Source organism: Watersipora subatra, chromosome 10 (assembly GCF_963576615.1).
Source record: "Watersipora subatra chromosome 10, tzWatSuba1.1, whole genome shotgun sequence".
Classification (NCBI taxonomy): Eukaryota; Metazoa; Bryozoa; class Gymnolaemata; order Cheilostomatida; family Watersiporidae; genus Watersipora; species Watersipora subatra.
In genome coordinates, this window is record NC_088717.1 from 38227821 (window position 1) to 38252279 (window position 24459).

Here is a 24459-nt window from a genome sequence, read left to right on the forward strand (position 1 = left end):
ATAGTTATGTGGAACACTATAGCTGTGCACTGCTCAGTTTTGTATAGTTAATAGATCTATGATCGCGACAAACAACGATGAAATGGATCCGTACTAGCAAACCCTCTGCCGCTACAATATTCGGTTTATGGAACAATAACATCGACTCTAAGACTTCAGCTTAGAACATAATACAAATTTGGACCATTCGCTCTATAGCTACACCGAATGCTGTACGTTAGTTTTTAGAACTCGTGATAGTTTAACACTTCCTGTTATAATCAATAACAAATATTTGCTTTGATGATGCGAACTTACTGTTGCTGGGCAAGCAGTACATAATACTACATATTAAGCATTATACGATCATATAGTTGATTTTCGATTCGTTTGTGGTACTATACCCTCACGTGCGTCTGGAAGCAGTTTGCTGGCTAAGAATGGCTAACATATCTGACAACGAAACCCGATGCTCACTATTTGACAATCCTGACTTATGTGTGAGTTAGCATGAGGCCATATAATAATTATGTTTGGTGTCTGTTGTGGAAGGAATTTTGAAGTGCTTTTATTGATTACAAATTGTTTTGTACAAATTTTTATTATTGAAACTAACTTTACCATGTGCCAAACTACTATCTCTATTTAGTACGTTGTAAAAACTTTCAAGTTTTATATCATGAGAGGAAGTTTTTAAATATTACAATTTCTAAACTACAGTAAAGACTTGCACAGTAAAAAACAGTAAAACTAGATGAGATAATCTGCTGGCAACTATGTATTGCAAAGTAGGCCTTGATTGTTGTTTTTCATTTTATCGAGAGCACATTGTTGTATAGTTTGTAAACATTGTTGTAGAAGTAGTGTATTACTTGTATTACTTTACGTATCGTATAATGTCTCGAAGTAGCAACCATTCTCTTCATATTAGATTTCTACTTCACTTAGCGGTATCATAGGTTACTTATTTTTATATAACGTGTTCCTATTCTGCTTTAGCATACAGTTATCATAGTGAAGAGGATTGCGGCATGCATTTCACTCCTTGGCTGGTAAGTTAGCTTGTTTTATATGCATTGTTAATAACAACAACTAAATGCAGCTCATTGGCTGTAGTTTTTTAGCTGTTCCATTCATTGGTTTAATTTTTTAGATTTTTTTGGCCATCGTATAATATATCCATAAATGTCCCAAGTGTGTGGTTTTAGAAACTAATATTTAAAGCCCAAATTTTCTGGTCATTCACTGCCAATTGTTTTGTTGCAATGAGGCTATACCATCTAGGAAGTTATTGTTATAGCGCACTAGAAGTATAATATAAGAAAAATGCCTCCCTAATCAAATTTTTATACATCTGTTTAAATATTGGAATTGATAAAAAAATATCGATTTAAAATCTTACGCCTATTCAAATTCTATACCTTTGCGAATTATTCTTGTGGTTGAGTGAAGCTATATTGAAATTGATAAAAGTAATTTATTTTAGCTATTAATAGCAAGTAACTAATAATAATACGTATTCATGTAATGTGATTAATTTATTTATGGGATCAAGTTTTGTGTAATAGATGTGGCTACATTATATTTTTGGGTATCATCAATTTAATCCGTTAGTTTATTTTTATCATCAAATTAAAAACTGTTAATCACATGTTTAGACAGAATAATGTATTACTGAAATATAATTGTTTAGTATCAACAGTCATTAACTTCAAGCATGACTATAGTGGTCTTTATACACAAACCAAACCAATAACTCTGTGCTGTACTTATGATCACAAGATAGCCAGCTTCATTACAAGCCCATGTTACCATTTATACACACACATATACAAAAATGTAACATCAATTATATGTACAGATACATATAAATCTCAAAGTTTTTCATCTGTTGTCACTCGGTGTCTGTTCCGTTGTAACGATTAAAATCTAGCAATGAAACACCCGTATTGCAGAAGATTTGATCTTGGAACCTCTTGTTTATTAGCTGTTTTTTAATATTCGTGCAACGTCGGACATTCGGCTAGTATATATGTATATACATATATCTATACCGTAAAACCTCTAATTGAACCCACCTATATTTGAACGCCATGTCTATTTGACCGCCAATATTATAGAGAAAAGATAAAAAATAGAGCACCATGGCGTTCAAATAGAGGGTTTTTGGTATATATATATATATTACCAAAAATATTACCAGATATATATAGATCTATATATATATATATGTATATATATATATATAGATATATATATATAGATATATATATAGATATAACTAGCTAAACACCTGGCGTTACAAAAGTGATAGAAAAGTTTTTTGCATAGAAAATTTATTTTTAATTGGTTCAAGTTTGTTTACCCAATGAATTTGAGTAACAAGCTAGTTAATTTTACTATAATAAGAGCTATGATTATAACATAAGCCAGCGTTAGGAAAAAAGATTGAGTTATGCTCTTTAAGCATGCTGAGTCATGCTAAAACTAATCGGCATTGAAGATGGGCAGGTCTAATAATTATGATGTGCACTATTATTTATCCCTATGGGCATGCAATTTAGTGGTTTAGCACGTTTGTCTGCAGACCTGGAGGCTCCGTGTTTAAAACCTGCACGAAGCGCATTTTTTGTTCATAAAACTTTATCGCTATAACTGGACACACGAATGACAAATGACAGACAGACAAACGACCAACACTGAGATTTATATATAGATTGATGTTCTCTTTGTACAGCTTTTTATTTCTCCCTGCTATATTTCTGCTGTCACATTGCAGATGTACGACATTGTGAAAAATGTCACTAATTTAAGACTTTGATCATTTTTAACTTACTCTGTCATTCCTTTAACTATATGTACTTGATATCTCTGCAGTATTCAAGAGATCTTTTACTAATCATTTGTTCTCCCAATTCTGACATCATTATTCATTGAGCTGTCACACCGTTTCCTTGTACGCAATTTTTTACAGTATACTGATGCTGGTCAACATCTTTGTGTATAAGAAACTAAACACATTCATTCAAGTAAGTACAGTTATTTTGGTCGCTGGACTTTTTCAGTTTATATGTATATTGAAAATCGCAGCGAATTTGATACAAAGTTGGATCATTATATTCCTAGCCTGGTATGTCGCAACAGCTGGAAAATTATAATAGTGAGTAAGTTTTGTGTTATCTTCTCTCGTGCAATAGTTGTATACTTGAAATAGTATCATGCGTACCTCTTGCTGACACTAGAGGCAGTGACACCAATAGAAATGGTTATCATAAAATAAACATTGGCTGTGTTTATGGGGATTGTAAACATTGGTTGGAGTGAATGAAGTAAATGTATATAGGCTAGAATGAAGAAAAGCAGGAGCAGCTGTCAACACTGCCTACTATTATACATACACAGCTGGTATCTTGTACATGACCCTTTGGTGGAATAGAATTCTATTGATCGCTCATGTTCAGAAACAACATCAGATTTTGTTCCAGTTACTTATAAATCTATCTATACATCTATCTGTATGTTGTAGCTGCAGATCATTCAGGGTTTTCTCGATATTAAATTTGTAATTGTTCAATTCACGTACTAGTTAAGACAACAGAACAGCAGAAACTGGCTGTATCATATCAGTAGACTCACCAGAGAATAGACCATTTTTTATTTGGTTTACATCTGTATTGCTCTTGTCATAAGGACTTTGATCATGTTCATTATAATAGTTGTCTCCTAGATAGCAGCCATGTCCTAGAGCGCTTGTTGTGTAAACAACAGGTCAAGGTTCAATTCTTAAAAAAGGCTGGTGGTGGTGGCAGGAATGACATCCAACCTCTAATTGCTCTAGGTAACTGGGCATGTCTCCAGTCGTTGAGGTTCCCTATTCGCTTGACTCTGACGTGTCCAGCCAAAATTGCAGAGCCATTGTTTGTGCAACAGGACTTTTTCAACATTATGCACAGCCTCTGCAGTCGACATATTTGATTTACGAGGGATTGTTTCATACTAGTCATATTGATGTCTTCTCATTTCAAAGTTTGGTCAACTGTAGTATTAGAAAATGCATATGACTCGTCATCAAAATATTGGAGATTGGACAAAGGTTGTTAGACTTCACTGGTTCACATAGTTTAGTTCGAGAGGCCGTGACTAAATTGAAATTAGCTGTTGTGAGAGGGTATTCATTTATTAAGAGATTCCCAGTTATATGCTATCATGAGATTCCCAGTTATATGCTATCATGAGATTCCCAGTTATATGCTATTAAGAGATTCCCAGTTATATGCTATCATGAGATTCCCAGTTATATGCTATCATGAGATTCCCAGTTATATTCTACCATGGGATTCCCAGTTATATGCTATCATGAGATTCCCAGTTATATGCTATCATGAGATTCCCAGTTATATGCTATTGAGAGATTCCCAGTTATATGCTATCATGAGATTCCCAGTTATATGCTACCATGGGATTCCCAGTTATATGCTACCATGGGATTCCCAGTTATATGCTACCATGGGATTCCCAGTTATATGCTATCTCCGAAGTAATATTATAAACTTTAAAACTTATAAACCAAGATTTAAAATGCGTTTGTTAAACTCACTCAATAATTCTTGATCTCTCCCTTTTCATTCTCTTTCTTTTGGCATGTGACGAAAAACATCATTTTGTCGATGGTTTCAATGCCAATAAGAGTTATACATACACACTATCTGGTTATGTTAGTTTGATTTCGTCTCAAATTCATCTCATTGTTTAAAAAGTTGTTTTGTTATTTCAGAGGATAATTCTATACATGACCATTGCCTCACTGCTGTCAGCTGTAGCTTATATAATGGTGAGTAGTGCTAGTATACATTATATATAGACTAGTAATCTAGCGGTCCAGTATGTCTTGAGACTTGATCAAATGTAATAACTTGGTGCTCAATTATTCTGAAATGCAGCAAGGTGGTCAATTGGTGCATGTGGTAGTGCGGGTTTCACCAGTTCGAATCCCATTGAAAGCAACCTTTTTTCCTAATGCTCTCAGTCTGGCTTCATATAAACGGCCCCACTCAGCTCTTATTCCAATAATGATCAACAATGTACTATTCACTCACCTCATATTAATGCTCTTGACAAAGTTAATCAGAGACCATAAGTCTCCCTCCTAATAGAAGTGCACAATAGACCAGATTGTATTGCAGGCTTTTAATGCCCTGACCTAAACAGTGTGTGCATTGCTAGTATCTAGTATCTAGTATTTTATTCTTATGATAGACTTCAGGCTTTGATAAGCTGCCGGTTACATAGATAGTATGGGAGCACGCTGCAAGGTTGCAGTTTTATATGGTTACTAGCTGCATTACCCGTCTACAGGAATAGATTCACGCGCAGCATAAGGTTTATTGAGAGTTGTCTTTCATACTGTAAAACAACTCCAAATATGCAGTTACATCTCCATCTCTCCCTCTTTCCCCTATCTCCCTCTCTCCGTCTCTTCCCTCTCCCTCTCTCTCCCCCTCTCTCTCCGTCTCTCTCTCCCCTCTCTCTCTCTCTCCCCCCCCCCCCTCTCCTCCTCGCTCTCCCTCTCTCTCTCCTTCTCTCCGTCTCTCTTCTCTCCCTCCCTCTTTCTCTCTCTCCCTCTCTCTCTCCCCCCCCCTCCTCCTCGCTCTCCCTCTCTCTCTCTCCCTTTCTCTCCCTCTCTCTCTCCCTTAGTTCAACGCAACACATGCGGATAGACAACATTTTTGGTTTTTCTGTCGGGCATATGAAGAAACAGTTTTCGGCGTGTGCCTACTTTTGAGCAGGCGACGTATAACTGGTCATGGCTGATGCAGGGTGACAGTAAGTCGATAGCAGCTGCTCTCTTTCTTTTCACAATAGCGTATCACAACGCTCGGAGTACTCGTGAAAGTTCTGTAATAGTAAGTTACAGTAGGCCTACTCGTAGCTGGAAAAAAATTAGTAACTCGGCTGCTGAAGGAAATGAACATGACCCACTATCACGAACAGCGGCAAATCCAACGTTATTAAGTAGTGGAGATGTGGCAATTCATAGACAATACAACATCGTATAAGAAACACTTACCTTTTTGATGTGGAAATTTAGTAGGTGAGAAATGCGTTTTTCCAGTGGCTCCAAGAAACAAACGTTTACGTGACCTTCTCGGTACAAGTTGGCAGTAAATATTAATTGCATGTAAATAACTACTCGTTAATTTATTTTATTTAATGAATAGTACATTTGTATAGCTGTATAGACACCTTTGTATAGGCCGCAGAACTCAGGAAAGGTGCTTTTAAACACGGCAGAAACTTTGCCGTTTAAAAAGCGTGCTAACCGGGGATTTCGGTTAATGCGCTCGAGCGGTGAAAGAAAAACAACAGAAGCGCCACACCTTTATATAAGCCGCTTGGCTCAAATCGTCAGAGAAAAGTAGCGGCTAATAGTCCATATTACGAAATTACGATAATTAGTACTCATATTAATTCGGTTGGCTTCGTTCGACCGGATGGAAAAAGAAAGACCGCTCTATAATTTATTTACCATTGCTACACATATTACCTAATTCAGTCTGCTTCGTACGACCGAAATTCGTACGACGATAAAAGGAAAGACCGCTCTATAAGGCGGACAATCAATCAGATAGACAACGATTACCGTTTATATAGTAGATAGAGAACAGTGTTTTTCTAGTGGTTGCAAGAAACAAATGTTCACATGACCTTTCCGGTACACGTTGGCAGTAAATATTAATTAGATGTAATTTACTACTCATTAATTTATTTAAAAAGTAGTAAATTTTATTTAATTCACTACTAATATTTACTACTAATTTAATTTTACTACTTACTCATATTAATTAAGTTTGCTTCGTACGATCGAATCTGTTACAATCTTGCCACAATCAATACTCATAGAGGATCTATTCTTCAGCCCTGAACCCTTGTATATAGTACATATCAATCAATTTATCTTTGTATAAGCTATCCTGCATTACTTATTTGAAGTCATCCTCTCATGTAAATTTTCTTTTAACTTTTACACAAATAATCTCAAACTAAATATGAATTGTTCACTACTATCTTGCATTCAGGATTCTTCTACAGTTTCCGTTTTATTGGATAATATGCCTGCAAATAGAGGCTTTTTGTTATTTTGTTATCAGCAAAATAAAAGATTACTAACTAACGATCGAATCGAAAAAAAAAGACCGCCATATAATTTATTTATACTGCTCATATTTGGGAGTTATCGGTGACTCAATATATCGAGAAGACAACTCATACTATTAGCATATCAGTATTTATCGTCCATCCCTACGATGAATAGCGGGTTACGTATTATAATAGAGGCGTGTACTAACCGGAGATTCCCGTTAATGCGCCCTAGCGGTGAAAAAAAACACAGAATAGACACGCCCTTATATAAAAGTAGCGGCTAATAGTCGGAAAAGTACGGTACTCTATAAAGCGGACAGACACACAGATAGATAGACAACGATTGCCGTTTATATAGTAGATTTATAATTGTTTTACCTTTTTGTCTGAGTCCATGTCAAATACAAATGAATTAAAAATAATAAATTTGTTTGTACAATTTGATGGTTTGCTAACAGATTATTTCTTTATATGGTATGCTCTTGTCATATGTCTTTATGTCTAATGTAAAGTGCGAAATTTATCATACCATTGTTTTTTTTTAAAACCTGTAGTTGTGTTTCTTTATAATTTCAGGGTGACTTGCTAGAAGATGGTCCATTTTGTACATTCCAAGGCTTTGTAACCAATTTTGCTGGTAGGTTTAACTACATCCAACACTATTTATGTTGGTCATCCAGATTAGGAAATCTTCGCTAATCCTAGCGCATGAATAAGCGCTTTTTCATACAGACCTTCAGCCACAGCCTTCTATTTACCCTTGGTCTTTAATTGTCTGGCAGTCAGATCTAGGACTTGCTGTCTCTTGCCAGTACTTTTACTAGCATCCCAAACACTTGCCTCGTTATAATAATCTTTGCTCACATGTCCAAAGATCTTTGGCATTCTCTATCGAACTATATGAGTGCTGATTTGTTGGTTTCTTTAGACTGGTCAGTGCTCATGTGGATTCTACTCATCACTATAACACTCTACCTTGTTGTTATTTGGGATCACAGGCTTGACAAAAAGGAATGGTGCGTATTATCAAAATGGAGGACTTCCTTGCATAGAGAGTTTCAACACATTATTCGCTAGAATGGTTTGGATAATTGTGATTTATAAAGAATGTGTTTGCAATGCCTTCTCTAATCGTAATTGTTTGTTGTTCTGTCCCTTCTTCCCTTCGGTGACAACATATTTATTCGAGGTACAATTAGAATAGCACACATGTCTCCTAGAGGGCTGGAGTTTCATATCATCTGACCTTGTTTTTTAAACACAATCTGTTCCAGAAAGCTGTTCGAAAAGTGATTTTATTGAAATTCCTAAACAATTTTTTCAGTACAATCAGCGTAAATAATTTTAATCCATTCCTAGAACAAACGAAAATTTTATAAGTATTATTACATTATTTGCTCTATAAACTATTTTGAAAGAGCAAGTAATATCTGGTGTACACTGAATCTCTCATAAATACTATATTAATAGGCTAGGCTGAGAATGAATGGTCTTGTATAATTTAAAAAATATAAAATATTTAAAAACTTATCATAATATCTGATGTCTAGGTGATATTTAAACCATAACTGTCACGAACAACTTTTATCGTATTTTCTAAGTAAATCAGACACGCTGATTCCGATTTTGTACTCAAAATAAAGATTAGTCCACTAACCTTCAAAGTCATTTAGGCTTTTTTAAAGCGTTTCAATATCCGTTTCAAAAACAACACAATCGGCATTACAAGTTCCGCCCATAAATATGTGACGAAACCTAGCTTTTTCAGAAACGGAAGTTGGGAATGTTTAGTCCGATTTAGAATAATAGAGATGGGTGTCTTAAAACCCATTATTATCTAAATCCAGCCTGTAAAATAGTTTCAGTTTTTTATGAAAGGGATATAAACTATTTAAAATTGCTCGCAGCTTGTTACATGACGTTTAAATGGGCTGGACGCCGAGAAAAATGAGCTCAAAAAGCGTGGTTTTATCACGAGTTAGCGTTGTTATTGCGCTTTTTAAATATGCAATGCTAAATAGCTTATCTACCTTTCAGAAAAGACTGATATTATTTTTAAGGCTGAATTTAGATATTAATAGATTTTAAAACACCCATCTCTATTATTCTAAATCGGTCTAAACATCCCTACGTAACTTCTGTTCCTAAAAAGCTAGGTTACGTCAAGTATTTATGGGCGGAGCTTGTTATGCCGATCGTGTTGTTTTCGAGACCGATATTAAAACGCTATAAAAAGTTCTTCATTACTCTGAAAGTTAGTGGCCTAATCTTTATTTTGATTACAAAATCGGAATCAGCATGTCTGATTTACCTAGTAAATATGATAAAAGTTGTTCGTGGCAGTTATGGTTTAAGTTGGAAGTATCCATTGGCTACTTTGTAATTCCTCTGCACATTATCTCCCTTGTCACTTTGTAGGGTTTTCCATATAGTCTGCTGGGGAACTCCTCTAATAGCATCATGCATACCATTCATTGATGATAATCACTATGGACCATCTGGGGCTTGGTGGTAAGTATCCTTTCTTAAGAGTGTCATACATATTCATGAAAGTTGCTTACTCAGAAAACTATGGAGCAGACAACTTCAGTTCTATTGGCCGCAGTTGGTGATGAGAACGGAGTTTATCTGCACAATGTTTTACAAATCGAAACGTGTTAACTTTCTGCTGGTTTCTTAATGGAGATCATTTGAGTCTAAATGAAGCATCATGTTTCTTTCAAAGTCCGAAGGCATTTGAACTCCTTCTTTATAAGTTGTAGTTAAATATACAAAGGTGAACTCAAGAGGCAAGATTTACTGATTTTTTAAGAAATGTATTAATAATAATATTGATGAATGCTATGGTTGTTTGACGAGACAAGAGTTTAAAGTTTGCTGTCATTTGTCGATCCATGCTGTCTAGATTCTCATATTTGTAATAAAGTATCTTGTAACAGAAAGGTCTTGGTTGAGCCTATACTGCGTGAGCAATTGTTGAACCTATGCTGACCGGGTCTTGGTCAAGCACATGCTGCCAAAGGTTCGGCTGGGATTAGTTTGCTAGACATAGACTTCCAGCTTGCTCACCTGATTGTTTTCATTTCTTTGATAATAAATCACTCTTGTGAATCTGATTGTTCGTTTCCTGCAAAATTCAGCCTCTCAACATTCCTGGTTTTACTTAAACGTGCAGCTGATGCTTTTATATCAACTCGTGCGCCTACCAGTCTCGTGCGCCTACCAGTCTCGTGCGCCTACCAGTCTCGTGCGCCTACCAGTCTCGTGCGCCTACCAGTCTCGTGCGCCTACCAGTCTCGTGCGCCTACCAGTCTCGTGCGCCTACCAGTCTCGTGCGCCTACCAGTCTCGTGCGCCTACCAGTCTCGTGCGCCTACCAGTCTCGTGCGCCTACCAGTCTCGTGCGCCTACCAGTCTCGTGCGCCTACCAGTCTCGTGCGCTTACCAGTCTCGTGCGCCTACCAGTCTCGTGCGCCTACCAGTCTCGTGCGCCTACCAGTCTCGTGCGCCTACCAGTCTCGTGCGCCTACCAGTCTCGTGCGCCTACCAGTCTCGTGCGCCTACCAGTCTCGTGCGCCTACCAGTCTCGTGCGCCTACCAGTCTCGTGCGCCTACCAGTCTCGTGCGCCTACCAGTCTCGTGCGCCTACCAGTCTCGTGCGCCTACCAGTCTCGTGCGCCTACCAGTCTCGTGCGCCTACCAGTCTCGTGCACTGTGAGGGATTGTCATGAGTGATCGAGACATGCATAATTATCTAGTGTAGTGGTAAGGTGACAGAGTGGTGTGATGGCAGTGCGCTTGCTTGTGGATCTGGTGCTCTGGGTTTGATTCTTGAGTGGGGTGATTTTTTTCCTAACACTCTGCCATGGCTTTAGATGAACGGACAAGTATCATATTATAGCAAAGACTAATCTCCGCCGCTTTTGGATGCTCCACTGTTATGGTAATTGGAAGTTGTGAAGGTGCAGCTGCCATCATCTCTTGTAGTAAATCTATGTCATGCCTTGTTTTTTTGTGGCAGTGCTTCTATTGGATTCATGATATACCGTCAAAATACTTTTCACATTGGCCATCAAAAAGTTCTAAATCAGTGTTTTGAAAGTTAATATAGTTGACCTTTGAAGGACCTTTTGGTTGGTGAAGTATTTCAAAACGAACCCAGTTTACACACTTTAACGAAGTTTCTCAATGTATTAGAAAACTAGATCAGCATTCCAAGGTCACAAAGGTCATATTTTTTAGTTATGTGTAACTAGTTTTGTTTTAGCATAAGATATCTAGAGGTAGTTTTATTGTAGTAGTAGGAATTGTCGATAAAGTAAGGGTTCCGAGATATTTTGAAAACACAGCTTCTGAATTATCTCAGGTTAGTCCGTTAAGGGGTTAAAAGTGTGTTATATTTGTACCAATGCGGCATCTAATGCTGCTTTCCAGCGATACACCAGTTTGTGTTGAGATTGAATCGATAGGAACCTTTATCCCGTTGTACTCAATTTGTTCTATCATTTTTGTTGGGCTGCCTCTGATACTGTAATTTGCATATTAAAAACTTTTCTATATCAACATGTTTGAAACCAAGATATTGACTAGAATTTATAATCACTTTTTGATGTCAAATTGAGTGTGACCTTGGCAGCTATCTTGTTCGCAGCTGGATAGATTATACAATATGGAGGTTCGCTGTCTGGTACATCCCACTATTTTTGTTAATGGGAGTCATAGTGCTTCTCAATGCTCACATGGTTTATCTTGTACACCAGAGGGCCAAAAACACTGGCGGTATCTACAATCAGGAAACTGAGGAGTCACATGTATGTACAAAGTTTTACTGGTAGCTTTTACTAGTAGCTTTTCTAGAAGATTCTCTGAGGACCAATCAGTCTGTAAATAGCTAAATGCTCCCTTGATTTCATGAGCGCATTAGTTGTCTTGTAGTGTTATGTTCTTTTTCATAATTTCAATATACTCATGTAATATGATATCAACTGAAAGTTTCATCGGATGAAATATAATATCTTTGATTTTTGATTGTCTAAGTAAAAATATAAATTGCTTTAAAAAGAAATACGCGTACATTTTGGCATGTTGTAACTAGTAGTGCTGTGTATCATCTACTAATTAAAGAAATAACCTTTACTATAATAAGAGCTGTCTCTGTCCTTCTGTCAATCTGTCTGAAGTCATGGTCAGGGGTTGAGATAAAAGATTGGCATAAGCAGGATTTGAACTTTCATCTTGTTAAGCTGACACTCTATAACACCTGCGCCAATCAATCGCCTTCTGTGTGTTAGAATAATCACGCAGATAGTTATTCCCTGTGCATTATCAACACACCTAACGATCTCTCCACGGCTCTCTAGACTTTCAGGGTACTAATAGATATAGCGTACATAATGATAACTACCTACACCAAATTATCAACTAGTATACACTGTATATGTATTTGCTGTAAAGGGCATTTTATGTGAATAATTGCTTGATACACCTTTTTAGTCGTTATAGTGATAGTCATATTGCAGTATTAACAGCTCAGTGCTCACTCTACAGGACAGTGGCCATTGCCTTTGTTGTATCGAATTCTTGTTTTGATTTTCAATAACCTTTGTATTCTTAGGCATATTTATCATGTTGTGTTCTTAAAGGCAATACCTCATATAGGATGGCACTTCATTCTTCGGGAAAGGAACATTTCATTGCCGTCTAAACCATTGGACAACCAACAAAACTAACTTTAATGACCATCTCGCCATTCGTTTATGATTCGAAACATTACCATAGTTAATTGTAATAATAGCTTTAAACATGGTTGAAGCTAATACATTTAAATAAAAACAATAAAAATATATGCAATAACAAAAAGTTTTATTGATAGAGCAAAATATGACCATTCACCAACTAGTCGTTTTGTAGCGACAAGTGGTTACGGAGATGAAGTCCCTTCGCCTTTACCCATTCATGTATCTTTTGCTCAACATATTTCCTCTCTGCAACAGGTAAGTGGTTGTTATCCGCTCTTGAAGATGGTTGTTAGGTGGTTGAAGTGGTTGTTATCCGCTCTTGAGCTACAGAAGTACAAATTCTACCTGAGGAATGTAAAGAAAAAGTAAATATAAAAAGTTAGCGCTTGACTGTATTACTCCACCTCTTAAATTATTCCTTAGCACTTTTTGTATTCACGCACCATTTTGGTCAGCTCTTGGTATCAATGACTTAATGAGCTTTTCCTAGCTAAAAATAATATATATATATACATGTATATATATATATACATACATATATTATATATATCTCAGTGTTTGTATTTTTCTCTTTTTGTTACATCCTATGTCCAGTTATAGCGATTACGATCTAGAAATAAAAGATGCGTATAGCAGAGGATTTGATCCTGGAACCTACTATTTATTTACAAGGTGACAAGCTAACCCATTTAGCTACGTAGGATACAATGGTCTCATTCGGAAATTTTCATTATCCGGGTTAAAATGCTCATGGCGACACTGTGTTAGGCGCAATATCACTAAAGCTTGCTCTCACATCTCTTATTAGTAAGTTTACCAATACATATCCTAGCTTACTCATATTAGCCAATGGCGACAATATTACCTACCACTGTTTATGAGCTGTTTTTAATACCCGTGCAACACCGGGCATTTGGCTAGTAATCTATATAAATCTCAATGTTTGTCCATAAAGTTTTAGCAACGAAAACTTGCCTTCGCAGTGTATTTGAGCTCGTGACATTCAAATCACAAATCTACCAACAAGCGCGCGTAACCACAAGACTGAGCCGTTCTTATCATGACCATCACTCTTACCATATATCTTTTTCGCAATTGCACTCGCCAAATGTGTACTCTTTATTATTAATATTTGCTTTTGCTACGTTTTTCAATTTTTTAAAAGCTAATTTTTTCTAAATTATCAATTTATTTCAACTTGTAATTTTCAAATTAACCGTTTCAGTTTTAAATGTGACGTTACACTCATATTTCCGGTTTCGGTAAATCTGTAAAAGCTAAATACTTTTCACGTGGACAATTGTATTATCTGGAGTAGGATTTGCCTCTGCATTCTTTCTTCATTCGATCGGACAAAGTATCAGACAAAGACAGCCAATTCTCATATTTTTGTTTGTACCAGTATCGAGAGGTACCAGTATCATCCATCAAAACTTTGATTACAACAAGCTTCTGCTGCAACGGCAACCTTTTTATACACACTTCTATGTACTCATTGTTTATTTTTCTCTTAATTTGAACTGCACGAAAAACACTTTTCGCATCATGAAGTTTGAAAGTTAAAATGGTGAATGTTGTAAATGTTAAATAAAAATAAGTTTTTTATGCAAAGACTTTTTTATTTGCCAGACAACGCTGGGCGTTCAGTTAGTTTATACAAGAGTGTTAGAATAAAATTGCCTTGCAGGGGAATTGACATGACGCCGATTCCCAGAGTAGCTCCATCCACTCGTCACATGACCAAGCAACTAGTCGACCTCCGACAAGCATAAACTAAAATGGCGGCGGCTACACAAAGTTTACATTGTTTACCGCGTGATTTTGGTGAAAGCTTTTTACCGTATATTCCAAATCTTAGGCAACGAATTCAAGGAAGAAAGTATGCAAATGAAAGCTTCTTTGCATCAGTGAATGTGTTTGTTAAAAAAAAATGATGAAGTAAGTACTGTAAAGGCGACAACATACCGGTCACAGCGAAAGAATGAGAAGCCGCTGAAGGTCACTGATGCACACTGTTCTTGTAAAGCAGGGTAAATTAACTTTTTAATTCTTACAAAAATAAGTGTATGTTTTAGTAATATTCACCATGACTGCCTCATTTTCGTTCCATGAGTCCGATCTATACCAGGTACAGCACCTGTCAAGATTAGACCAAATAATTTGTACGTTGACAGTCTTTTTTATGATTTCTGATATGGCAAATGGGAGATTTTAAAAATTTTGTGCAAAATGTCTATTGATATTATTTTAGGCACGTTACTGTCAAGATGTGCATTAATTGATACATTTAATTTTTGATTGAATTTAATTGAGGCCCATTATTTCATAATAAGACATTTAAATTTTAGCGCTGGAGGGGAATGTGTCCATGTCTTGGGATTAGTTCTCAAGTTGACGGACTGGCTAACCAGTGGCCTGCAAGAAGTTCCCAGTGAACCAGCCTGCACATCAAAACCACAGGAATGGGACAGGTCAAGGGGGAGAAAAATCATTGCAGAGTCAGTGTCCTCCATGATCATCAGTCGGCTGGTAAATGAAGACCGAAAGAAACGCCCACTGACTGCAGACATAACTGACAATAGGTATAAAATTGAAAAAAAGTAGTGAGTTTCAACACTTTATTATTATAATTAAAATTAAATAAATTATTATTATAAATAAAACACATGTGTTTTAGTTACAATGCTATGAATAAATAGTCAACAATTCTTCAAGTATGAATTGAAAAGGTGTTCCTTATAGTAATAAAATTTTAATGTTAAATCTCTAAGATATTTACAAAGTGTAATAATACATTCTGTTTCACTTTATTTCAGAAAAGTTCAGCTGTTGAACAGGGACATTGAGCTTCTCGCCGCTATGAGGAGTACACCACTTGGGTATTTAGCATCCAAGCCATACAAGACAGTGGCCACCAGCAGTGGTGAACAGAATGCTGGCTCAACGCTAGAGCTAAATATTTTGGATATATATATATATAGCCAAAATATATTGACAATATTTATTTCTCTTTAATGTGCTTGTGTCCAATTATTTATATGTGTGTTTCAAGTGACCAGCTATTTTTCTCATTCGGATAATAAAATGACTGTTGAAATAATAATTACTTCTGCCCTTAGCATAATGTACATGTATGTATGTTAATGTTTGTTCTGTTTATTGTATGAAGTCAATATTTTGTAGAAATTATTTTTATTGAAATTCAAATAAAGTCACCAAGCCAACAACGATGTCAACGGAATCACAAAGATCCCGTTGACATCGTTTCAAGATTTTAAATCGTCAAATAAACGGTAAAAATAGAAACAAAATTAACGTTCAAAACAACATTCATTATTGTTGCTTGTCGGAGGTCATGGCGAATAGCAACATCGGTTGCTAAGCCTCGTTGTATCTGGACACTTATTGGTCAATAGGTTAGTTTGATTGACAGGTCGCGTCATGTCAAATTGAACCCAAGTACTTTGATTTTGCAACTACACCAATAAATCACCCTATAATCATCTATACTTAGACGAAATGAAACAATTATTTGCATATGTTGAGCCAAGAAAAAATATGTTAACAGCCCATCTTGACCGTAGTTTCGCTTTGCCAAATCTTTTCTTTTTTATCGTAATTTAATTTTGCGCAATGACCAGTCATGCTAGACGCATTACTGCTACGGGTTTTTAATAATTTCAGATCTGTGGACTTAAGGTGATTGTTATTAAACAATAGTACTACTGAAAGCTATATTTTATCAGTAATAGTAATGCCATAAAATGTAATAATATTGATATATAGTCAGACTCGTACATGCTAACGGTCTTTTCGAAAATGGCTGAAAAAGTGTTCATTCTCATTCTGCAATGCATTTGGGGTATTTTTCTTGGCATCGGCTTATGTAAAAATTTATGATAATTGATTTGTTATCAAAATATTGTCATAGACCGTGTGGTTCAAAGGTTATGATGATTTATACACACCTCTGACAACTATTAGGTTCATCAAGCTAGAGAAGATCATTAAAGAAAAAGATTAGCCTGTGCGGGAATCAAAACCAAGGCATCTGATTGAAATACAAGCATGCCACCATTACACCACTCAGGAGCCCTAAGTTTTTATAAATTTTGGCATAGAAGTCAAAAGTTTTACACCAAATTTCAAGATTAAAAATATGTCATCAACTTATACAGCTGCCATGTTTTTCATGACACAAATTTTAGTAAAATTCAACTTCAAAAACCATCGCAAATCAAAATTACATAATATGACATACAGGGATTTATTTATAAAAGAGTGAAATACTAATAATTCTACTCAGCATGAGATGGATCAAACACAAAGTATCATTCTTCACCATTCGAATTCTCATCACTAGGATTCTCTTCTCGAATAACGTGTTGTTTTTCGAATTTAACGCTTGGTTCGTAGTTTTGCCCTCAAGCTCACACTCCGATAATCCATTTGACACATTCACTATCGCCAATCAATCCTTTTTTTTGTACATGAATCATGACTGAAATCTGTTTTGTGGCATGGCTTTTCCGTTAAAAACGTACATACCGTATGATCAAAGATGGCTGTTTGTTCTGTTGGTGAGGCGGGTCAATACAGTGGTGAAGAATTGTTTTTTTGTGCTTTGAGGTTTTCATTAGAACCGTTGTCTCACATTCTTTTATTAAATGTTGTACGTATTTCCGCCGGCACAATAAATTTTTTCGCTGATGGCATTTTTGAATGCCATTTCTTCAGCTGCGCATCGCCCACCTCTGATGCTTACTGAACTATTAGCAACCAAACGACTTGAGCCAGAGAAGGGAGTCCACTTATACGGCCGGTACATGTCAAAACCAGGATTTTAAACCAAACTTTAGACTTCAACATATACGTCAGGTTGACTTGAACGCCGGTATTTGTGGTATTTATTGGATAATTCTCCATATATACTGATTACTCATTACTTATGGGGACTGGCAAGCGTACTAATATAGGATATATATATAACTGTTGTACAAGATATAGAATATTTAATACATAATATTTATAATGTATATATGGATATTTGGATATTGTGGATATATATGCACATATAATGTACATATACACAGTGTTTTTGTGGCGATGATAAGTGTGAGATGTAAAGTAATTGGTGTGCGTTGTGCTCGCATATGTGTGCAGATGAGTTTTTGTGAATCTGTTCATGTGTGTGTGTGTAATAAAACAAAGGGTTTGTAAAGTGATAAAGACAAATAAGAACGGAGAGTTGACAAGGTCAAATAAGAACAGAGAGTTGACAAGGTTATTAAAAGGACATAGTAAATTTTTAGCGCCTAAACTTTTCTTATTAGTCAGTTTAAGATTTCATGGCCATCCAGTAACTAGGGTCATGCTCAGGGTTTACTACACAAGGACCCAATTAAAACCTTCAAGCCTCATAGCAAACTTTGGTGACTTTCATAATCAAAGTATGCAAGGAGTTGTCACACTTGCAACAGCCAAGCGCAGAGAATTAACCTTGTTCAGCTATTTCTTATACGGACACATAATCCATTTTTAGAATTTTAAATTGGAGTTTAATTCGACCTTTTGTAAAAATTAAAGTAACTGCCGCAATTACTGAGCTTAAGTTGGCCAATCAAAGGCAAGCTTCCATTCAGTCGCTGTGTGACCACCTCTTTAGAGTAGCATGTTTTCATAAGCGGTCAGTCGTAAACATTCAAACTGTAACTCGGTGTCGGATGATTTGCCGAATATTATTTTGTTACACTTGTCATGGCTCACATTTGTCCTCTGTTGTTACTCATCAGATGGCATACGCGTTCTTCTAGCGCTTCTATGATCGGTTTCCAATTTGCAAGAGATATTGTTTGTAGAATATACGATGCGGTGATGCCACATCAAGCTAATTTTATTCTCACACTCCTCCACGCCATCTCCTGCTCCAGCCAGGGGACGCTTAACGCTTTTGTCTTTGGCTTCAACAAGCAGACGCTTGAGGAGTTTCGTTGGTCTAACTTTAAGGTAAGACGGTAGGAGTGGTTATTGGCTTGCGTAGAGCAGACGATTCCCTTCAACTAGTGGGGCAGTAATCTAGTCTATCAAGACTGGTTATTGGATTCCCTATGCGTAGCCTAGAGATGTATGTGTGGCAAAATGTTGAAAATATTTTCATGGTGTATGTGATAGTATTCATGTAGTTTTATGTGTGTCCATAGACTTGGGAGTTATCTTATAGTCATTACTCTATGGAGGACTTGAGAAAGAATCCGACGAGTCATTTTTTCATACACTGGGTTTGTTTGTTATAAGGTAAATGTTCAATTATCATAGCCTAAAATCATTAAAACATTTATAAAGATTTCAGGCTACGAGTTTTAATGATGAATTACCACGTATTCACTTACCTGCTGCTGGTGAACCATATCTGATTTGGTTATCATGTACCGTGGTGTGCGATAGTCAATGCATAACTGCTGTAATTTTCTATGTGTAAGGAATACAAAAACACTTTCAAGTCCTGGTGAGGTAATGGAATATCAAAGATATAATTCATTGATGTATGGAAATGAGTCAGTCCTTCACAGAGCGGGGTTTTGATATCCAATATTTCTTTGAGGTGCATCAAACATCTTAGCCGATTGTATTATCACTGCACTTTATTCCTTGCAACCGATAGAAAATATTGTCTATATTTTTAAATGTGAATGTAGAAAGTCAATAACTGGATACTGTATCTGTTCTTTGGTAAAAATAGTTCATCACGAGACCTCCATGTATTTAATTAAAAGTCAACCAATCGTTGCAAGGGTTACTCTGTAAATTGGTCTCACAGCATTTAGAAGAGTGAGTTTCACTCAGTCAAGCTCTGCTAGTACTCACTAACTCATATATCTATACATGTAATCACACTCTTATTATATCTATACATGTAATCACACTGTTATTATATCTATACATGTAATCACACTGTTATCATATCTGTACATGTAATCACACTGTTATCATATCTATACATGTAATCACACTCTTATCATATCTATACATGTAATCATATTCTTATCATATCTATACATGTAATCACACTGTTATCATATCTATACATGTAATCATATTCTTATCATATCTATACATGTAATCACACTCTTATCATATCTATACATGTAATCACACTGTTATTATATCTATACATGTAATCACACTGTTATCATATCTGTACATGTAATCACACTGTTATCATATCTATACATGTAATCACACTCTTATCATATCTATACATGTAATCATATTCTTATCATATCTATACATGTAATCATATTCTTATCATATCTATACATGTAATCACACTGTTATCATATCTATAAATGTAATCATATTCTTATCATATCTATACATGTAATCACACTGTTATCATATCTATACATGTAATCATATTCTTATCATATATATATACATGTAATCACACTGTTATCATATCTATACATGTAATCACACTGTTATCATATCTATACATGTAATCACACTCTTATCATATCTATACATGTAATCACACTGTTATCATATCTGTACATGTAATCACACTGTTATCATATCTATACATGTAATCACACTGTTATCATATCTGTACATGTAATCACACTGTTATCATATCTATACATGTAATCACACTCTTATCATATCTATACATGTAATCACACTCTTATCATATCTATACATGTAATCACACTCTTATCATATCTATACATGCAATCACACTGTTATCATATTTATACATGTAATCACACTGTTATCATATCTATACATGTAATCACACTCTTATCATATCTATACACATAATCACACTCTATCATATCTATACACATAATCACACTGTTATCATATCTATACATGTAATCTCATGGTTATCATGTTTGATATACATTTGTTAGGTACATCTGAGGAATTTATGTTCAAGAAACACGACTGTCATCGGTGAATATGATGTGCAGATTGATGATGACCACCCAATGATAGACTAATAATCTATGACCTCTTCACCTTGGGTACAGTAAAAACTGTTTATACAGTTAATTGGTAATGCTATAGCAATCAACGTTTGTGATAGCATCTGCTGATTGCTACGGTAACGATGAGCAGTGGTTGCCATAGACATGGTAGATATGGTAGTTAGTTACCATTGTTATGGTAACTAACAGTGTTTGTTCCTGTTGGAACTGGTGGTTGTTGTAGTAAGATGTAGCTGCTATGAAAATAGCGAGCGGTTGCTACGGTAACAACCAGCGGTTGCTATGGTAACAACCAGCGGGTGTGACTGTATTTGCCACACTGAAAGATGCTTACTCGTGCTGAATTTTTGATCTCATTTGATATTTTTGAACTCTGTAGTCTACAAGAGAGAAAGTTGTTTCATAACAAACATGTTTGTATCATGTTTGTATCATGCTTGTATCATCTTATATGTATCATTGAAAATGTTTGTATTTTTTGTATTTCTATTCTGTTGTATATTAACTGTCAGATTCTCTGTGTTTTCAATGTCTTTAATAACATACATGATATGTAAGTTACGCAGGCGCATGCAGTCCTACTAATTGAGATATATTGAAATGACTTTTATCATCTGATTAAACTCTCACTCTGTTTTCTCATATTTTTTACTTTAAAAGAATTCGATAGTGCGATCCTTCAGCAGTGTATTCCTCCTTAAAACTCCAGTTAATCGATCTGTTAGGTGCTTGTGTGTAATTGTGTTGCTCTGGAAATATGACAGCTTTCCTTTTACTATTCCTGTCTGTGTTTCGTCCTTGATGCATTGTTATTGTCATAATAATATGATGGTCCAACTTGATAGCACTTTACTAGTTTGATATGAGTTTGGCTGCTTGTTGATGTCTATTGATCTATCTGCTAAGATAGGAATGATATTGTTTTTGTTATATTTTACATTTATGTACTATAATTGCTCAATACTATTTACTTAATTTGTTATGTAATAAAATTATATAGAAAGATAACATACGGTGTATTTGTGACAAGTCGTTTGATTCCTTGCAACCGATAAAAAAGATTATTTATCTTTTTAAATGTGAATATAGCGAGTCAATAGCTGGGTACTGTATCTGTTCCGTGGTTCAACTACAATAGTTCATCACGAGACATCCGTTGTATTTAATTATTCGTCAACCAATTGTTCCAAGAATTCATCAAGAGTCATATTTCTGAGGTTAGTCAGTTGACTGGATCAACAGTATTTAGAAGAGGTGGAGTTTTGCTGTACATTATTAAAGAGTTGATAACACCCATAAATATAATAAACCCACAGATAAAATAAATAGTAGGATTTATTATATCTATAATAACACCGCTGCATATATACAGTACTCTGATTGGTTGAACTATAGTTGAAGGAAATGGTGCTGCTCTTGTGTTATGTAGTAAGGATGCAAATCAAGGGTTTTAATTGCGTGTTAGACAACATGATCACCAATGGCTGTACATGTATAGTCGATATAAGCTATTAAAAGCGACGCGCTAAACCGTAAGTAATATTGCTTGGTCTGTAGAAGTGTTCATGATATTGCTTGCAGCACTATATATGCAGCATAAACACATGCAGCAAAAAAATTCTTTTTGAGCCACTTAAGGAGTCCACAGTACATGTATGTCTGTGTTGCAATCAGGAAATATGAAAGCAATGTCTTGATATATATGTATATACACAAATATTTAAAAAAATTTAATAATTGTCTACCTTGAATTAGTGTGCAAGATCACAGGAGAAGAAGACTCTTGAAGTAGCTAAACTGTGATGAACCTATTTTTATTGCAGGTGTGTTGAGTTTCATGGAGAGCCCTTTACCTCACTAGTAGATGGGTAAAAATACGTAGACTTGCCTAAAAGTGAACAACTGATTGATGTCTGCATGATCAGACAGTCATCAAACTTAATTGTACCCACTATTTGTTGACTTAAACTATTTGTTTTTGTATATTAAATAGCGTATATTTAATTGAATATCAACATAATAGTATCTATTTCTGAGGGAAAAAGGCTGAGCTTCAAAAAAATTACCCTGATAACCCCACAAGTTCTTACAATCCCACAGGATTTCCTTCAGTCACATCAAATTCTTTCAAAACTACGTTATTTTTGTTGGGATGTCTCACAGCTCTACCTAGCGATGAGCTGATTTTCTGGTTGCACGGGATCTGCGAGAAGATATTCGTGAGCTTTGCGGTTGTATTGCTGATGCACGACTCATGCTGGGTTGCCTAGCGACACTTGAACGTCTTGCCATCCTTGAGGCAGATTTTCCAGGCGCCATCCTAGAGGACTGTCGACTTATCGATGCTTGAGAAGGTATTCTAGACCTACTCGGCTTTATCATGCCTGACTTATTAGAGGGCACACTTGAAGCTGTGCGTCCAATTCTAGAAGCACTTTTGCTGACTCTTGCGCCATGACTCGACGGAGCTCTTGAAGGTTGCCGTGACACTCGTGAGCGGCTGCTTCCTTGGCGACCTCCAACACTTTTTCGAGATGACCTTGACTAAAACAAAATTTAAAGTAATGGAATAGCTTTATGTATTCGGCATTGTTGTTGAGAGCTATCATGGCTTAGGAAAAGAGCGTCCAACTTGTGGACAACAGCTTAGGTTAGATAGCCAAAAAAGGCACTAGTAGGGACAGGAAAGGTAACTATTTTTCAAACCCTTCCCCCTAACAATGTAGATTATTTTTTAAATAATATTCTACTTGTTTTAAAATTTCAAAGCTACATACTTTACTTTTCAGATTTACCTTCTCATGCATTCTCATAGAATGATGCGTAAGTTAAACTGTTGTAAACAAAGGTTTCATTTTTTAAGTTTTCGGAGCTACATATTTCATTTTTCAGTGTTGCCTACTCATGCTTATCCATAGAATGACCTTAAAGTACTTATTCATTGTTCTGGTTAACTGCTTTTAAACTATGCATTGTTTCTTCCAGGCTGGTTGTTTGAACATAAATGTAATAGAAAGAAGCATAAACTAAAAACAAGAAAACTATTTTCTGCAGCAGACTAGAGGGCTATGGCTTTGCAAAAAAGAATAAATTTCATTACTTTGGGGCAGTGCAATGGATATAGCTTAAGTTTGAGCATTTAGTAGGTAGCAGTTAATATGGTAAACAATTAGATTAATAAAAAACTAAATTAAATTTGCGAAAACACAAATGAGGCTTTAGCGCTGACCCCTGTTACAGTATCTGTTGAAAGTTTCAAACTCAAGATGAGAACCTGAGCTAGACTGGGTAAACTATGCTGTATTATATCAACCTCACCCGCATATCTTTTCCTCCAGATGATGATACCTTTTCATGCCGGCTCTCTCCTCCTCTTCTATCACCGTGTCCTCTGTCCCCATATCCTCTGTCCCCATTTCCTCTACCTCCAGTGAATATGTCATATATTGGTTCATCTCTCTGCCTTTCGCATGTCATAGTTGGACAGTTTGGCCTTGGTACCAATCCTCCATTGCCTACTCCAGTAATCATAGGTGGAGGAACAGTCTGGGCATAATTATTGACAGCGGTTGGCCACTGAGTGGTCAGGTCCTGCAGACAACCCAGAGAAAGATA

The 24459-nt window shown here is 35.9% G+C and overlaps 1 protein-coding gene across 1 annotated transcript; it reads left to right on the forward strand.

The window, feature by feature from the left end:
- The first annotated feature begins 203 nt into the window (after nt 1–203).
- On the forward strand, nt 204–21846 carry LOC137405876 (G-protein coupled receptor 157-like). The gene is made up of 11 exons (XM_068092313.1): nt 204–479; nt 979–1031; nt 2954–3008; nt 4754–4810; nt 7696–7756; nt 8048–8135; nt 9538–9630; nt 11770–11929; nt 13029–13111; nt 18715–18862; nt 20767–21846. The coding sequence occupies exons 1-11, from the start codon at nt 420–422 to the stop codon at nt 20854–20856; spliced, it is 948 nt and encodes a 315-aa protein (XP_067948414.1). The 5' UTR covers nt 204–419; the 3' UTR covers nt 20857–21846.
- Nucleotides 21847–24459: the final 2613 nt, after the last annotated feature.

What these genes read in the sequence shown, in the direction of transcription:
- LOC137405876 (XM_068092313.1), top strand. Translation starts at nt 420, where the DNA reads ATGGCTAACATATCTGACAACGAAACCCGATGCTCACTATTTGACAAT. An exon ending in AGGCTTGACAAAAAGGAATG is followed by an intron (nt 8,136 to 9,537) that starts GTGCGTATTATC and finishes GTCACTTTGTAG; the next exon opens with GGTTTTCCATATAGTCTGCT. An exon ending in TTCGTTGGTCTAACTTTAAG is followed by an intron (nt 18,863 to 20,766) that starts GTAAGACGGTAG and finishes TACATTTGTTAG; the next exon opens with GTACATCTGAGGAATTTATG.